This window comes from Manacus candei, unplaced genomic scaffold, assembly GCF_025592945.1.
Source record: "Manacus candei isolate 608988 ecotype Guabito, Panama unplaced genomic scaffold, ASM2559294v1 h1tg000114l, whole genome shotgun sequence".
In the NCBI taxonomy this organism is placed as follows: Eukaryota; Metazoa; Chordata; class Aves; order Passeriformes; family Pipridae; genus Manacus; species Manacus candei.
Genome location: NW_026138162.1, coordinates 1,955,033 through 1,972,184, shown reverse-complemented (window position 1 = coordinate 1,972,184; position 17,152 = coordinate 1,955,033). Strand labels below are relative to the sequence as shown.

The following is a 17,152-nucleotide window of genomic DNA, read 5'->3' as shown; positions in this document are numbered from 1 at the left end:
TGAAAAAGACCACTCATCTAATCTTACATGTGGTGCCAGAGACACCAACTCCACAGTCCCTTGCACAGCCTGCTGCCTGAGATCGGGAAGAGGAACTCAGGGTCAGTTGCCTTTCTTTTATCAGTTACCTTCAGCAGATAGTCCAGCAGGTGATAGGCTACAATTCAGAGTGCTTTTGGGGCTCTGAGGACTTTCATATTCTCATTCCCTGAGGGGAACTGATTAGTGTGTTGTCCTCAAAGGCTTTCCCCAAGTGTCTCTCTCCTCACCACAAATACTGAAATTGCTCATCTTTTACCTCAACAGAGAAAACACACCAGACATAGTGTGTTTGGAGCTGTCAGACATGGTCAGGGAAGTTGAAAATAAATAAACTAAAAAGTCAACAGACTAACACATTTGAAAAATACTTGATGGACCATAAAAGTATCAAGAGATCTGGAAGAACTGTCAGGAGACTTGGCAAGAGACTTGGCTGGAAGCTACATGAATACAAACATGCCAGAACTGTGATGAGAGAAGCAATGAAAGAGAGAGAATTTATAAAAAAATGGGAAAAAGGAGAGAAAATTAAGAATAAGACATGGAGCCATCTGGGGAGCTGGCAAACAGGACAGGAAAAGATTTCAAAAACAGACCAAGAGGAACACCATTAGCAGTAATAATAAAAGCACTTTCAAAAACATCTGAAGGACTTTGAAGCAATTAGAGAATGGGGAAGAAACATCAGGGCAAATACTACTAGGGAAAAAAAAAAAGTGACAAGCCAGGTCAAATTTGATCATAACCAAGAATTGCTAAATAAATAAGAGTGCAAAACTTTAGTTTTAGAGAAAGCAATATATCTGTAACGGAGTAATATGATAGAGGCATGGGTTATGTTTTCAGTGACTTAAAAAAATACTAGTATAATCTTAATTTTTAAATATTTACAATACTGTTATAAGTAATTTCAGAAGTAAAATATTTTGAATTAAAATAATTAGGAAGTTATATATGGTTCTGATAAGTAATTTAAAGATTTTACTATTTGTGTATTATACCTTTTGTAATACTGTTGTGTTTCTTTTCAGGTCCAACTGAGATTGAACTTCACCTTTCAGAATATTGGGAAGCCAGCCCATACTTTCCCAGTTCAGTTCAAGATCAAGATAGGAATGTCTAATAACATCACAATATAATATATTCAGTTTAGTCATTTTACTATTTGCAAGCTCCAGTTGTTTAGCCACCATGTTCTTTTACTGGACCCAGTCCAATCTCCAAAGAACTGGAAATCCAATCCACTAATCAAGACTTCAGGGCTTGTTTCACATTCAGCACTGAGACACCCCTATGTTACATACAAACTGTAGAGTTATGTTACATTGTTAAAAGCTTATTTTTTGAAATTCCTAACACAAATCTTTCTATTTTTTTTTTTCAAAATCATAAACTTACACTAAGTTGAATTCATGTCTAATTGTTAATGCTGTAGAACTGAACCTGTCAGACTCAAATCTGAGATACAGAAGGTGAGAAAAACATAAAATAAAACCACTAAAAAGAAATTATTCATGCAAGGAGCTTAAAGTAGATGGAATTAATGAGAGTTCCCTTTTATAATTTAATTTTTATAATAGCCTTTAATGCAGTATTCACAGGTGAGATTTGCAGTGTGGACTGAAATTAGCTCACACAAATATTTCAGATGTAGTCTATTTTCAACATTAAAATTGAGGGAAATCCAGAAGTATGGAGAATACGGAGAATATTCTGACTCAAAGGGCACCTGATGGAGATACTGTCATGTTTTGCTATATTCATTATCTCCCATACTTCCAATAAACAGAGACATATTTACTTCTGTGAAAAGGAATGTTAGGATCCTACTGACACACTGTATGAGGTATACGTTAGGAACATGGTTTCATCATAAAGGACACATTTTGAGGATACTTCACTCTTAATGGTACACAGAGAAAATTGAAGGAATTATGAAATTTAGCGTTTAACTAGGGATGCATCCTGTTTTGTTGTTCTAGGATAATTTCTCCCATCTAAAAAACTTACCAAAACATAACCGTCTTCAATGTACAAGTTCATGAACAGCAAGCAAACGACAAGGATTCCTAAGAATGACACTGCTGATCTTTTCCGCAAGCATCTCATTTTATCAAAATATTTCAAGCTGTGTCTCATGTGAAGAACAGCATACAATATTGTCACCTATGAAAGAAAACCACAGTATTACAAGAACTGTCTGCCCGATAAACATTATAACAAATCAACTTACCTTCAGATATATCAAATCCCTTCAAGCACACATAGACTATACACTTTCAGGTGAAATTAATTTCATTTAACAATTGCCATCTTCAAGTTCCATATACAATCTTAACTATAATTTAAGCTTCCCTTTTTTGCTCCTTTGTTTGTTGTGGGGGTTCTTTTTTCAGTAAATAAAAAAACCATTGCCGTACCCATTTTTGGTTGGAATTATGATGTCACTGTGGCAGGTGTGCCTCAGCAGTTCAGTTTCCCATGCTTAACTGTCAGATCCCAACTTGATGGCTAGAGATGATGCTGTGCATTGTTTTCCTATGTACTTAGGTCTCCTCCCAAAGACAGATCAAGCCAACAGGCAAGAACGAAGCTATTGCATGACTCAGTGTTGTTGCCAACAGAAGAATTCTGGATACCAGAACTTCCAGGCACAAATGAGGTACCTTCCCTGAAGTGAGAAAACAGTAGCAAGGCTGTGTAACATCCCTTAGCCTTAGACTTCCCTATCACAATGGAAAAACTCACTGGAGATATCATTCTCTTCTTCAGAAGAAAGGTGTATGTCTGTCTAAAACCAGACACATTTAAGCAGAGTATTGGCAAGTCCTGACCTAATTAAATGAATCAAAGAAGGGGGGTATGGAGGACTATAAAGCCACTCAGTAGTTCTATTCAAGGTCAAGAAGAAGGACTGCCTACTCACATCACAAAGTTGCACATTGATTTTAACCATTTTACTCTTTAAAACAAGATGAATGGTGTTCTTGCCCACAAAATCATAAACAATAACATATGTAGGACTACATAGGTTTGAACAAGATTTGGCAACAAACTGAAGACTGCACTGCCCAAACTCTAAGGGATTATTAGCAAAAAGATAGATTATAAACTTATTTATGTCCTCACACATATTTTGACTATTGTCCGTAGTAATGCCTGACTTTTCAATGGAATTTAATATATAGAAGTCATATAAAAATTGAGAGTTTGAAGCTAGCCTGTGTGAAGTAGTAAAAAACATAACATGCACAATGATTAAACCCTACACTTAAATACCATGATTTTCAAAAGCGTTGAACATCTAAACTGATACAAAGTAGGCCAAATTAGGATTTCCACAAAGATTTGTCATGTCATATAGAAAGGTTTCTGCCCTAATAACAAAAAACCTTCCAAGACAAAAATTCAATATATATTTGTTTTGCCAAACTGAATAAATATATCTAATAATATAAAATATGAGTCCATTAGACTCTAGAGAACTGGGAGGTAAATATATCAAATATTAGTAACACAAATGTGTAACTGCAAGGTTTTGTCTGTATAGATTCACAATGAACTGCAGTAAATGGAGACTGATTGTACACAGAGTATTTTTAAATTCACTATGATGAGAATAAACCCAATTTACATACTGCATGTAGAAAAAAGGAATTAATAAGAATTTAGATTTTTGTCCATATTTGTTTGAGGGTGGGCTGAATTACAGAAGCCTGATTATTCTGAAGGTGAAAAAGCCCAATCTAGATATTTTTTTAAGTTGCATAAAGGATTTCCTTTTTCTTAATATCCAATGAACATAAACATCACGAAGAAGCTGTTAGGGACATGAATCTCCAAACACTAGTCCTCCCTAACTCCCTGCACCTCCCTGTGGCAGCACAGTGCTTGCTCATGTCTATAGACTCCAGCAGGCTGTTGAAGAAATGAAAGATTGCCCATTTTAGAAAAGACTATGTTACACATACAGTTTGGGTTTCATTTTTGTTTCTTTTTTTCTTTTTCCTCCCTTTTCCCATCCCCTCCTTTTATTCACAGTATAATTACTTATTTTCAAAGCAGCACATTCCTTTAAAATCCTATCAGAGGATCACTGGATGGATTAAATACTGACACTTCTCAGATAGGGGCATTAAATACCCTGACTACTGAAAATGCAAGTAGTCTAAGTTAGAGTGCTTGCAGTCATTTTACCTGCTGAAGTTTTTCTTTGGAAAACTTAAGAATAAATAAATGCGTTTTTTTTCAGTTACAGGATGACCGTATGTGCCATATTTGTTGACTGGACTACAGTGTTACACAGTTCCCCCATTGCTCTGAGCAGCCTGACTGAACTCCCTAAGCATGGGGAAGAAGACTTACAACTATATTTGCCGGTCATATAATATTAGTTTTTCCCCATCGTATTTTTCATTAGACAGATACTATGTTGGGTTGGCAACAAAAATTGAGACAATTACACAGGTGAGGATGGAGGAACATAAAACTGTCATGACTAAAGAAGATGTACAAAAAGCAGAGAGCCCAGTACGGTCACCACTCGAAGAATACCAGCATTGCTTGTGTGGTTTCACAGGAAGCCGTTACATTACTGTTTTACAAATGGAAACAGCTGAAAGCGAAATATCATGCATAATGCCAGTGAGGGTTTTTCGCTCATCAGACCTATTGGTAGGTGCATATCGAGTAAAGACACCGAAGCGAAGGACTCCCCGAGGACTGCGCGCCCCGGTAGACCCGGTAGGTGCCAGTGGAAGCTCTGACAGAACCGCCGACACCAGGTGGCAGTGCGGACGCGCTCTTACCAGCCCCCGACCTGCTCCTCGACCTGTCCCTCCCAACCGGTTTGTCCCAAGGTGCTGTTTGACATCCTTATATCAGAAGCCTTAGCTAAAAATGCGCCCAGGATCATACATATGTACATACAGAATTCCTGACGTCTTTTTAGAGCTGCTTCCTCTTGCAGCTCCGTTTCCAATCTTTAACATTGCATTGTGGAACACTCCACAAGTGAAATTTGCACAGAAAAAAAGGTAAATCTTACTCGTTTTTTCCAGGTAATGTCATTCACCTTTGGAAAAATAGTCTCAGAACTTCCTGCACTGAGACGCCTGGTGTTCTTTAAGACCATTTGAGCAGAATAGTCACCATTACTAAAAATCTAAGACTTTGATGTTGAAAAAAAGGATTCAATTCATAATTCAATTCTGAAGGCACAGCTTCGCTTGAGGATTTTATTCCTTCATTATTCATGCACAATTAAGTAACTATCAGGATGGTATAAATGCAATTTGTTTCATATAGCTGGCATTAAGCAGTTAAACATAATAATTAATAAACATGCATTAATTATAAATCTCTTCCTTTCTAAATGAGATGTATTGCTTTCCTCAGTCTCTTCAGAGGGAACTTTTAAGACTTCAAATCCCTCTGCACATGCATATGTTGCTATCAGACATACATGTGCAGTTTTACACAGCAATATGAAACTGTAACTTTGACTTTCTAAAATGATACAGCAATGAAAAGGTGGTAAGCTATAAAATGCAATGATATACCTTTACATTGTGAAGAGGTTGTTCTTTATAAGATCTACAAAGGTGTGAAAGCTGTATAAAAGTCCAAGATTGATATTCACATGATGTGAGATTTTTCTCTTGCAGAATTTGCAACACAGCAGAATTTTAAAAATTTTTCCAAAAAAGTAAATCCCAAATGACCATTCAGAAGCAGTATGTTCTTAATAAGCCAAGTCCTTGAAACTACAAAATTAAATTAAAGTATTTAGATATGTTAAAATTTTTAAACTTACTACATTTTTAGTACAATATATCTGTTTCCAAGAGGAAAAAATTACATAAAGTAAGATTTTTTTTTTCCTTATTTTTCTCTTTTCTGAGTAAAAGACTTTTTGCCCTCCCTATATTACTTACTCTAGAACACATATATGCACATTCACTGTGGTAAACCATTTCATATTTGATCCACTCTATTTCTTCATCACTTTTTGATAACACTAGGAATTTGTGCTTCTTCCCACTTTCAGAGATTATTGTTTACTTTCCTGACATATTTTCTCCATAAACAGATACATCAAAAGACCCTGTATTGTTCCTTTACCCTTAAGGATGCCAACCTGAGTTAAGGATTTAGCTTTACCTAACCATACAGTGAATCTGCTTGTATGTACAGCTGTACAGAGAGCAACAAGGTCATCTTTGTATTATACTCTAGTCTGCTTAAGCACTGTGCCCCAGAAGCTCAAGAGAAGGTGCTTATTTGCAGAGGCATTGATGGCTGTCAGAAATGACAACTGCATTATTTTTATATTCTAATATTTCCAAACGAGGCACGTAGCTTTGCCTGTCACTGCAGAGTCTATATTCCAGGAGGTAAAGTAGAGCTGATCCACTGCCACATTTATTATACCAACAAAATCCATAGATAACACTCCCCCCCCCATACCTGGATTATTAAATCCCTTGTGAACTTTATTGCAATCCCTCATTTGTCTAAGGCACTCAGAAGCAGACACTTCATTCCTCAGTTTTGTGACGTACCATTCCACCTGTAACATTCAGTCTGTAACTGAATCGCTTTCCTTGCAGTTCCTAATGTTTGTCCTATTTGTTTTTCAGTTTTTCTTTTTGGAAGGCTGCACACGATGCCTCAGGATTGCATTCAGTTGTCTTTATGAAGTGGCAGAGGAAATACTTCCAGAAAAAAAAAGAAAGGAAAAAATGAGATGGAAATTTTTTCCATGGTTATTATTGTATTTTGCATGTGTCATGATTTTCTTATACAAGATTAAAAAAACAAATTCTGGGTTGCAATGTATGTTTGAGCTACAGATGGTAGTGAACTGGAGAATTGTAATGGATAGGCTATTCCATGGGACTCAGATAGACTCCCAGCAAGATTCACTGTTTGCCTTACTGGATACCTGAAAATACTTATGAAATGTTTAAGGCTGACAGGCAGGATGTTTGATGTCACTGGCAGCAGGGAAGTAAACACTGGTCTAAAGGAAATGAAAGTTTAACTTAGAATGAGGCTAACAAATCCAGAGGCGAGAGCTCAGGTTTTAAACTAGACCTAAGCATATTGTTTGAATGACTTTCCATTGTGTAGCTTCACATGCTTAAAATAAATGGTTTAAAGACTATCATATCTTCTGAAATTTAGATTCTAGATACAAAAAAAAGAAATATATTAGTAGGCAGATTACTCAAAATTAATACCGATAAAAGGATGAGCAAAAGAAATGGGTTTTGAAAAGGATTTTGAAAGGCATAGTGATCCTTGATCCACAGAAAGTGAGAGATTATTTCAAACACTGATGTAGGACACAAACATATATAGACCCCAACAGTTTGGGAAAAGGGATGAGAGCTTAGGAGGAAACAGATGATTCAGCTGAGGCAAGTTACCAAACAATACAGAAAAGTAAAGAGCTTAAATTCAAAGCAGGTATTGGAGGATGAAGTGTCTTTCCTGTCTGACAGTTTCGAGTGATATAAAATGGAGCCACAAAACTTACTTTGGCTGTAATGCTCTGAGCACAATGTAATGCATTTCTTCTGGTGTGGAGGAGTCAAGTCTAATCAAGGGGAAGAGATGACTAAGAATTGTGAAGTCATATTGACTTAGATAGTAAAGCACTATCTAATCCATCACTAGATGGATGGCTGTGTACCACTGGAGATATTTTATCAAGTAAGTTGTAGTGTAAAATATGGGTTTTAGAAAAATGATATAGACAGTGAGTTAATGGCATGTGGAGAAAGCCTGGTAGATAAGAAAAAAATGGCAAAGAAATCTGAAATAGCCCTGAATTTCTACTCCACAGAGACAAAGCAAAGAGGAAAATAAAACAGCATGGGCATGAAGAGAGAAGAAACAGTTAGCTGTAACATCCAGAGAGAGCGAGACTAGCAGCTTTTACAGACACAGGAGTAGGGTTTTAGGCTGAATCAAAAATAGAGGGAGAAATCCTTGAGCATTGAAAATAGCACATTTTCTAAACATCAGAGAAAATGTTTAGAAAGAGGAGGATAGACATTGAGTTACACAGATATTCAATATGTTTTATCTATTGACTCATCAATTAATGAAAATAATATGTGGACACAAATACTGGTAGATTCAACAGAAGATAAAATTTTAATGGACAGTTGTCATACAGTACATTCCTATACTCTGTGATTACTGGGATTATCATATATTATGACCCATCAGGTAAGATAAATTCCTTGAGCCTATTAGGCTGAACAAACTAGAGGGACATCCTGGTCTGAAGACACCTCTGCAGCTCTCAGTCCCTTCACCCAAAGCACAGAATATATGAGCTAATATCTCAGCAACACTTACTCCAGGTGCTACCTTTTGCCTCAAGGTCTCACAGTCTCTTACCTGAGGTTTACAGATAAAAGCTTGTCAAGTATCATGAACATCACTATTTCAATAGAAGTAGATAATGTGGTGAAAAGAAAATTAATGTAAATGTTTGACCAAAGCAAATTAGTTTTGGTGAGAAGAGCTTCATCTGATTCTGATTAAATCTGTTCATGGTTTTTTCTACAGCACACTCTGTAGCCTCATCTAACAGAAAGGTGAGTAGCTATTTCACAGAACTGCAAAATCACAGAGTGTTTGAGGCTGGAAGGGATCTTTGGAAGTCATCTGTTCCACCCTCTATGTTTGCGTAGAGCCACCCGGAACCAGGTGCTCCAGGTTGTGTCCAGGCATCTTTTGAATGTATCCAAGGATGGAGATCCATAATTTCTCTGGGCAGTGTGTGTTGATGTAAGTCACCCTCATAAAAAAGTTGTTCAGAGGGAATTGCCTGTGTTTCAGGGTGTGCCCATTCCTTCTGATCCTGTAAATGTGCACTGCTGGCTCTCTGGTCTTCACACCCTCCCTTCAGGTGTTCATGTACAGTCGTAAGATTCCCCTTGAACCTCTTCTTCTCCAGCCTTAACAACCCTAGCTCTCTCAATCTTTCCCAATAGGAGACATGCTTCAGTCCCTTAAACATCCTTGTGGCTCTTTGTTGAACTCTCTCTGGCATGTCCATGTCTTTCCTTTACTGGGGAGCCTGGAACCAAGTACAACACTCTAGGTGTGGCCTGTGGCTTCACCAGTGCTAAGTAGGGCACCATCCTTGACCTGCTGGCCACATTTTGTCTAAGGTAGCCCAGGACACCATTTGCCTTTGTGTGACTTGGTACAGGGAGGACAAAAGAACAAACACAAAAATATTAACAAAATGCAAAGAGTACTTTTATTACTCCACCACCTGGGGATCCTCAAAAAAATACTCAGGCAGATGCACCCAAGCAGGGTTGCAGGCACTGCAGATCTTCATCCAGATTCAGGATCACTGAACCTGCTGGTTTTGCCTGTGCATCAGGGATTTGTACAGACATAGTTTACCACTGTGCTTGATGTTTCCTGCAACAGGGCATGAAACTCAAATATGTTTGATAGGGTGCCTATGACAGCCTATATTATCTACACACAGATGTTCTACTTGTCAAACACACAACAATAAACAGCAATTAATATGATATATGTGTTTTTTGACACCCCAGCTATAAGTCACTTGACTATGTTTACAATAGTCTTTGATAATATTCTGTTATTTCCCCACAGTCTTCTTTGCTGCAAGGGCACACTTCTGGCTCTTCTTCAGCTTCACATCCACTATGGATTCCAAGTCCTCTTCTGCTAAGCTACTTTCCAGCTGGGTTGTTAGCGGTGCAATATTTTGAACTTCTCCTTGTTGACACTCGTGAGGTTTCCATAGCCCATTTCTCTGGTCTGTCAAGGTCCCTTTGGATTGCAACACAACACTGAAGTATATCAGCCACTCCTCCCAGTTTTGTGTCATCTATAATGGTTTAGTTATTTTTAATGCTGATGTGGAGAAAAAACCCTGACCAAAAAACCAAAGAGCTTCCACGCAGTCACATATGCATGTGACTAATGTGGACCCGTTATTTGATGTAATGTTAACCCTAAAGGTGGTATTAGGCATTAAGTTGTCATTATACTGATCCATCGTCTTCTCACTTCAGAGTGTTTGTGGCTTGTCAGAAGGCAGAATTACCAGACATGTACAGATCTGAGGCATTTATATGATTAGGAACAAGTAACATTTTTGTGATAAGTACTCACTTCTGAGGAGATACTCTTGGTCCATATAATGGAGCCATCTCAGGTACTGAAAGGTGTTTTAACCTGGAATTTTTACATATTGTTTCACAGAGTTAACATAATAATGTACATTTGGGTGATCCTACCTAGATGGTAAATAAGTAAATAAGTTTTATTGTGTGACTTAATAAAAGTATTGTTTTATTTTTTAGTTTTTTTACAAATTACATTGCTGAGTCCTTTACCCTCTACTTAGACTAGGTTTAACTATTTCAGAAGAAGAAAAAACTCAATTTAGAAAATTGGTTAACTGTTAAGAGGCAACTCTCAAACTTATGAGATTCTACCATATAGTCGGTTATTTGCACGCAGCTATATGTTGTGAAGGTCATGGTACCCTTGAGAAATAATGTAAAATAGATTAGGAGATTAAATGCCAAAATTTTTTTTTTCACTGGTCATACTAATCTGTTTTTTTCACTGGTCATACTAATCTGTTTCTAAGATAAGAATTTCATTAAGACTTTCCATTGAGCACCCAGGCAGCTAATAAACTTGATCAATAAAATAAATCATTCCATAAAGAAGGCTTAGAAAACTATGGAGGGGCGAGTGTGACCAACAATTAGCTTATTCTTTAAAAAAGAAAGAACACACAAACTTCAGTAAATTTTGATGAATAAGGGTATATAAAATGAGAACAATTCTTTATAAAATGCTACATTTGTTGCTCATTTTTTCTTCTAATGTTTTATATCTTCATCTGTTGTCACACCCAAAATATACTGCTATGATATTTTCTTTTCAGCAGAAGTAAACCGGTGTGGATAAAATACATCCAAAATTCGTCATCTTATCTCTGTAGTCAGATTAACTAGCAGAAACCAAATATTTCCAAAACTGTTAAAGCATTCACAAACTGGTAGTCTTGATTCCATTTGTTTGTTTTTTAACAAGAAAGAATCAAAAATATTTTCTGCTCTTGAGTGGACTGTGTTATTTATGGAGTAGTCTAGCCTTGACCTATTACGTTAATTGATGTTGATTGTGTAAATAATGAAGATGGTTTTAGAGGTACCATAAAATCTAGAACATGTTGTCTTGAAATCTAATGCAATTTGATCATGCAATCTAAGCAAGATCTGTAGTGGGAGAGGTTAATAGCTGCCATTGCAAGTATCATCACTGTTTTTGCCTTCTGAGTTAATGTTAGCTTAGAGACCTAGTAAATAAATCCTTCATAGAAGGGAGGCAGACCAGATGCACTAGCAGCTTTCAATTGCCACAATGATGAATTCAACTTTAATCATCAGATTTCCCATAGACTTCATAAAAGTGGCTCTAGGCAGACTGAAAAGAGACCTCAGATGAATAGCTACCTGTCAAGTTAACAGGTATTTCAGACCCATGAAGCTGAGTAGCATGGGATCTCTGTGAGTACTCTGACTTATCTAAGGCTGCTTTCAGTGAGCAGGGGCATGCTACTCTTTATCTCTGTGACCTGTCAAATAAAACTGGTTCCATTTGAGTAGGGAACATCTCTCCAAAGCCTGTGCCTGTGGAATTTTCTGCTATCCAGTGAGCAGCTGGACCCTTATTTCATTGAACTGATGCATCATTTTTCAAAGGGATAGTGGGGAAGGAAAAGGTATTACTACCTCTGTCTTGTAGCAGATTAGTTTCCAATATTTTAGGAGATGCTTAGCTCATTTTGCTTCTAGCTTCAATTTATCTGTTTACTAGCCTTATATTTGGTGTTATCTGTTAGGTTGTACCACAGATAATTGTGTAATCTAAGCAAAACACTTTCCCCCTTACCTTTCTTTAAAAAAACCCCAAACCCTGAAGAAAAAACATCAACAAAATGGTTGGATGATATAGTCAACCTGTCAGGTGTGGAAAATAGGTTTTTTATCCTCACTGTATGGCAAACATGATGATCAATAAAGGCTTAAATGACCTTTTCCAGTATTTTCCAGTATTCTACATGTCAATTACTATAAATAAACTCAGGCCATGGTAATAAAATATGATTAGTTATCAAGATTTCTAATACAAAAATACTTTCTGAAATCTTTATTTTTCCAAATAAAAGTTAAATAAACAAAACTTGGTAGCAGGGAGTGAATAAATCTTTAATAAACATATTCATTGAATTTCTCTTGTGTGTTTTAAGGTAAACTTCTAATCCACTTTTCCTCTGAAGAATCTATAAAATATTGCTTTATGTTAGGGACAGAGATTTTTTTATGTGTCTTAAATCAATATAATAAAAATATGGTTACTAAGTAAAACAGTTATTTTAATTAAATTCAATACTTGGACAGGAAGGAATTTTTCACAATATGGTAAAAAAATAAGTTCAATAAATCTAAATATGCACTTTGAACATCTGTTTTTCTCATTTTTACAATGTCAAGAGCCACAGTGTAGTTTGGGAAGAAAAGAGAATTTGAGAGTTTAGGGAAAAAGAAGTACTGTAAAAGATGTCCTCAGTAGAAAAAATATATTTTTTGCAAGTAAACTTCAAACAAGATCAATTGATAATTTAAATCTTTAGTTGGACCTATGTACTAAAGTAAAGTGTAGCATTTTTACTGGGAAGAAAAACAACCAAAATATCCACAGTATCTTAAACACAGGAAAAATAAAAATAACAGATATAAATTGTCCATGGCAGGTTAAAAAATAGTTTCCTTCTTTTTTCTATATTTTATATCACTTCCTTGCTTTGTCCACTGTAGGTACAATAGCTCTCTTATTTTTAAATAGCTCTTGATATCCAGAAATTAGGTTTATGGTGAGTCTTATATCATGACAAGTGTACCACTTTGCTCAAACTGGTTGCTTTAGAGCAATATCAGCCTGAATCATCTTTCGTAGTGGCTTTTTGCTGCCAGTGATATTAAAAATTGCTCAGGGAAACTAACAGTCTAACTCAGCAATGGTGAAACACTGTTGTAAATGCTCATAAAATCTCAGTATCCTGTGTTTTTCTAATGAATTATTATGTAAATAGATTTAGTAAGCCTTAAAGACAAGAGACACGGCATCTCTTCAAACAAAACTTTCAGAAGAGTACAGAAAACAACAGAAGAGTACATAATAGCTTCATTGACTGATGCACAAAGTCCTAGTTCCTGATAACACTTTCAGGCCACTACTCCATTACTAATTTTTGGCTATATGTCTAATGGATGTAAGCTCTGTTGTTTGAGAACTCGTTGGAGTTGTTTTTCATTGTCTTCTTAGAATGACATTTTCCAAACACAGACACCTATGATGTGAATGTCTGAGCTAATCACACTTAGTCTCCATTTATAGCCAATGTAGAAAAATAAGTATTCTACACTGAGATTCATCTCACTAAAAGGCAATATTCTAAAATATATCAGATTAATTGTGCTCAAAAAGGCCCATTCTCTTCACTGACTACAAGAACAACCTTGGCAGACTCAGATATAGATACCAAAAGAGAGGAATTCCTTTCCCTGGTTCTTTAGTAATTTCTTTTTGCTTCCTTTTTTAGGGACAGCATATAAACAGTAAGCCACTGTCTCCATCTCCAACGTATGGACCTACAGCACAGACCTACATCTTTCATCAGCATAAAAATGTCTTAATTCTCACAATAACACAAGGTCAGATATTGGATTGTCCCCATCTATGACACTATGGCTGGCATATCTTGCCTGCAGTAGACTGCTCAAAGTTTCCCTCCATTAAAAAACTTGAGTTTGGTTGTCTATCCCAAGACAGTTCCCTTTGTGCACCTCACAAACCAGTTCTGTAATCCTGCTACTTTCCCTTCTAGCTTTACCCAGAACATGGTTTTGCTGCTTGCTAGAGTTTCTGCTTAATAGATTCATCACAGTACAGCACACAGTAGACAGACATGTATGCCTCACAGTAGGTACCTAATAGCTTTCCTGCAGGATATTTGGAAGTTGAAAGAGATACCCATCAAAGGGCTTAACAGCCACAGTGGACTCATGCCCTCAAGTTGTGTTCTTGGGGGAAGTAATCTATGGTCTGTCTTGTATCTTTGACTCACCCACAGTCCCTGCCAAGATCGGAAACTTGTTCATTCAATGCATTCAAATGAAGCATTCGATTTTAGGTGGAATAAATTTTCTGTATGGCAGGACAGTAAGTCAGAGAGCTGTTTCATTTAAATGCAGTAACTGAACTGAGATTCAGATCTTGCCAAATGCTGTGGGTGAGTCAAAAGTACATATAGACTCTTCAGCCTAAAGGTAGAACATCTATTGTTCACATCATTCACCCTAATTCTCTTAAATCACCAAAGTAATACGGGTATCTTTTGTGTAGCCTTTGATATACACCCACGGTCTTGGAAAGTTGATATTTTTTCCCTCAATCTTGAATCTCAGCTTCTTTTTACAGAAGAATATACTTCAAGATATTACACTGGGATAAGACACTGGGTACCCTGATGTGTGTACACTGTGAGTACATGCAGTGTCTGCTGTATGGTGATGTGTTTTGGCTCAAAATTTTGTGGGGTTTTTTTTTGGGTGGGAGTGGTTTATTCCTACTGAGAATGAAATATCAGTTTAAGTTTATATGTCCTTACCTGGAGTTAAGGAAGTTTTGGGTTCACTCTTGCTAACTTCTGGAACAAACTTTAGATAGTATATAAATTGTTAATGCGGCATTCCAGTGAACTCAAAAGAAACAATACTTAAATATGATATCTGATTTTTTTCACATCCCAGTAAAGATACATTGCATTTTGAGGACTATTTTAACTTTCATTAAAGGTGTAGAATCAGCTATCTGATATCATCTTCCTGACCAATATCTAAGTTATTAAACTCTGTTGGAAACAGTATAAATACTCTGAGATTAGGAAAAATTAGTATTATTTCTTGGCTATCTAGAGCTACAAAATTCTATACCAGAGGAAAAAATGTTACTTAAGATTAATAAAATTAGTTCAGCGACGTCATTTTTCTTTACTTGCACACCTGCTTAGCAACTTGGATCTAAACAAATGCACAAAACACCTCCTTAAATAAACTTCTTCACCTCCTTTATTAGTAATGTGGTATCTTTCTTAAGTTGTATCTCCATGAAAGTATTATTTGTGCCAAAGTCATATGCCAAATGTAGAATATAACTGCAGAAAAAAAAGTTTTGTATATTTATTTCTTGAGTGACTCTCTATGACAATAAAAAGACAGACTGAAACATTATCTTACAGAAGCACCAGTTTAGGCCAATGTTATGCTTGAACTTTCAGATAAAGAAAAGATTCTTTTTTTTAAAATGGATTTGAGTCTGCCCAATAAAGGAAAAAAAAAGCATGGTAAACTGCAAAGAAAATTGTGGTCCTTGTGAACTCATTTTCTAGTAGATCTGAGATTCCTGTTGCAAATCATGTACATCAAAGGAGAAACTTGGCATGTATACTACTCCTGAGATGTATGGAATCCCAGGAATGAACAAATGATTTGCATTATCCACCACGTAGCTTTATGGTTTTACTAGACCTCTGATGTTCAGTTGAATATTTACCTTCATGAATTTATCATTGAAGGAATTAAATCAAACTATTTCATTTTTTTCTGGACACTATACACAGAAGTGATTAAAAATATGAAAAGGATCAAATACTCTTCACATTTGAACATTCTATATGAAATCTATGGAATTCCAGGGAGGTCAAAGGAATTTACAGAATTTTAATTTATGCCAAAAAATTCCAATCCAAAAAAACCCCAAACAAAAAAACCCAAATAAACAAACACACCTCCCAAAAAGAACCACCCCAAAATCAAATAAAATAACCCAAACCCACTATAAATCTTATTTAAAAAATATTATAATATCATGAAACTAGGAGAAGATGCTTATATTAGAGCTTCTTTAGTTTTAGAAGATGAAGTAAACTGTCCATTTGATTTCAATGAAGTTAAAATCAAGTACTTAAAGGTTATCTTTCCTTTTTTTTTTTTTTTTTTTTTCCAAATTGAGGCTAATATTAGCAGATCACAGTTAAACAGAAGCCTGTAGGGAAAGAGTTATATTATGACAGGTTGTATGAATTCCATGTTTCTAATATTAGAAGAACAGAAATAATATCATAAAATGTATTTGAGCATATAGAGCATTTGCAGAAAATGAATGCAATTACACTAAGAAATCCATACATTTTACCTACTGTACTAGTTACCTGGCTGTGACTATACGTCAGGATAAATGCATGTCATTTTCTGACCCCTAGATTGCCAAAAAATGTGGTTCAACACATTATGATTGTTTTTAAGGCATGGAGAGATGAAACAAAACCCACACCTGTGCAGTAGAAAGAATGTGTTTAAGTTCTTGATTTAAATTTTAATATTACATTTTCAGTACCATACAAATACTGGTAGTCAGCAATAAGAAAATTGTTGAGGATGTCACCCAAAAGGTTTCCAGCAGCAGATAAGAAGTTGTCATTTTATCTGAAAAATATTTTCCAGAATGGGTATTTTTGCATTTTTTCTATTCTACTTTTTTTCAAGCTTTGGATTTTGGGAGTTGTTTGAAGACCACCAAGTCTTCAGTTGACTTTTGCATATCTCACTTAGGATCAGAGTATCATAACAGTTGATATTTAGTGTGTAGAATGTAACAATGCTAACACAATCTCCTGATGAGTGCCTTTAGCCCCTAAATCAGAAAAGATCTGGTGGATGTGCCAGGGAGGTCAGCACTCTTTCTGCAACAGAAACATGAGCTATGTTCTGATGAAACATAATTCTTTTAGAAACTGACTGTAAAAGGACTCTGTGACAATAATTCTGTATCATTCTCTCTATATCTACCACTAAGTAAAGGAAAGATTAAAGCTATGCAGCCAGTTCATCATCCCTGTAGAGGTGCAATTGTGTTCAGGAAGGTAAAAAAGTGATATTAAGAGGATTTTAACCCTTTCATT

General features: G+C 36.0%; 1 protein-coding gene across 4 annotated transcripts in view; it reads right to left on the bottom strand.

The window, feature by feature from the left end:
* Window positions 1-17,152, bottom strand: part of MGAT4C (MGAT4 family member C) — a 340,168-nt gene that overhangs the window by 10,626 nt on the left and 312,390 nt on the right. For all 4 annotated transcript variants that reach the window (XM_051770060.1, XM_051770059.1, XM_051770062.1 and 1 more), the window contains one exon: window positions 2,053-2,208. In XM_051770060.1, the coding sequence (XP_051626020.1) occupies window positions 2,053-2,181 (129 nt within the window). In that variant the 5' untranslated portion in view covers window positions 2,182-2,208. The remainder of the gene's footprint in view (window positions 1-2,052; window positions 2,209-17,152) is intronic.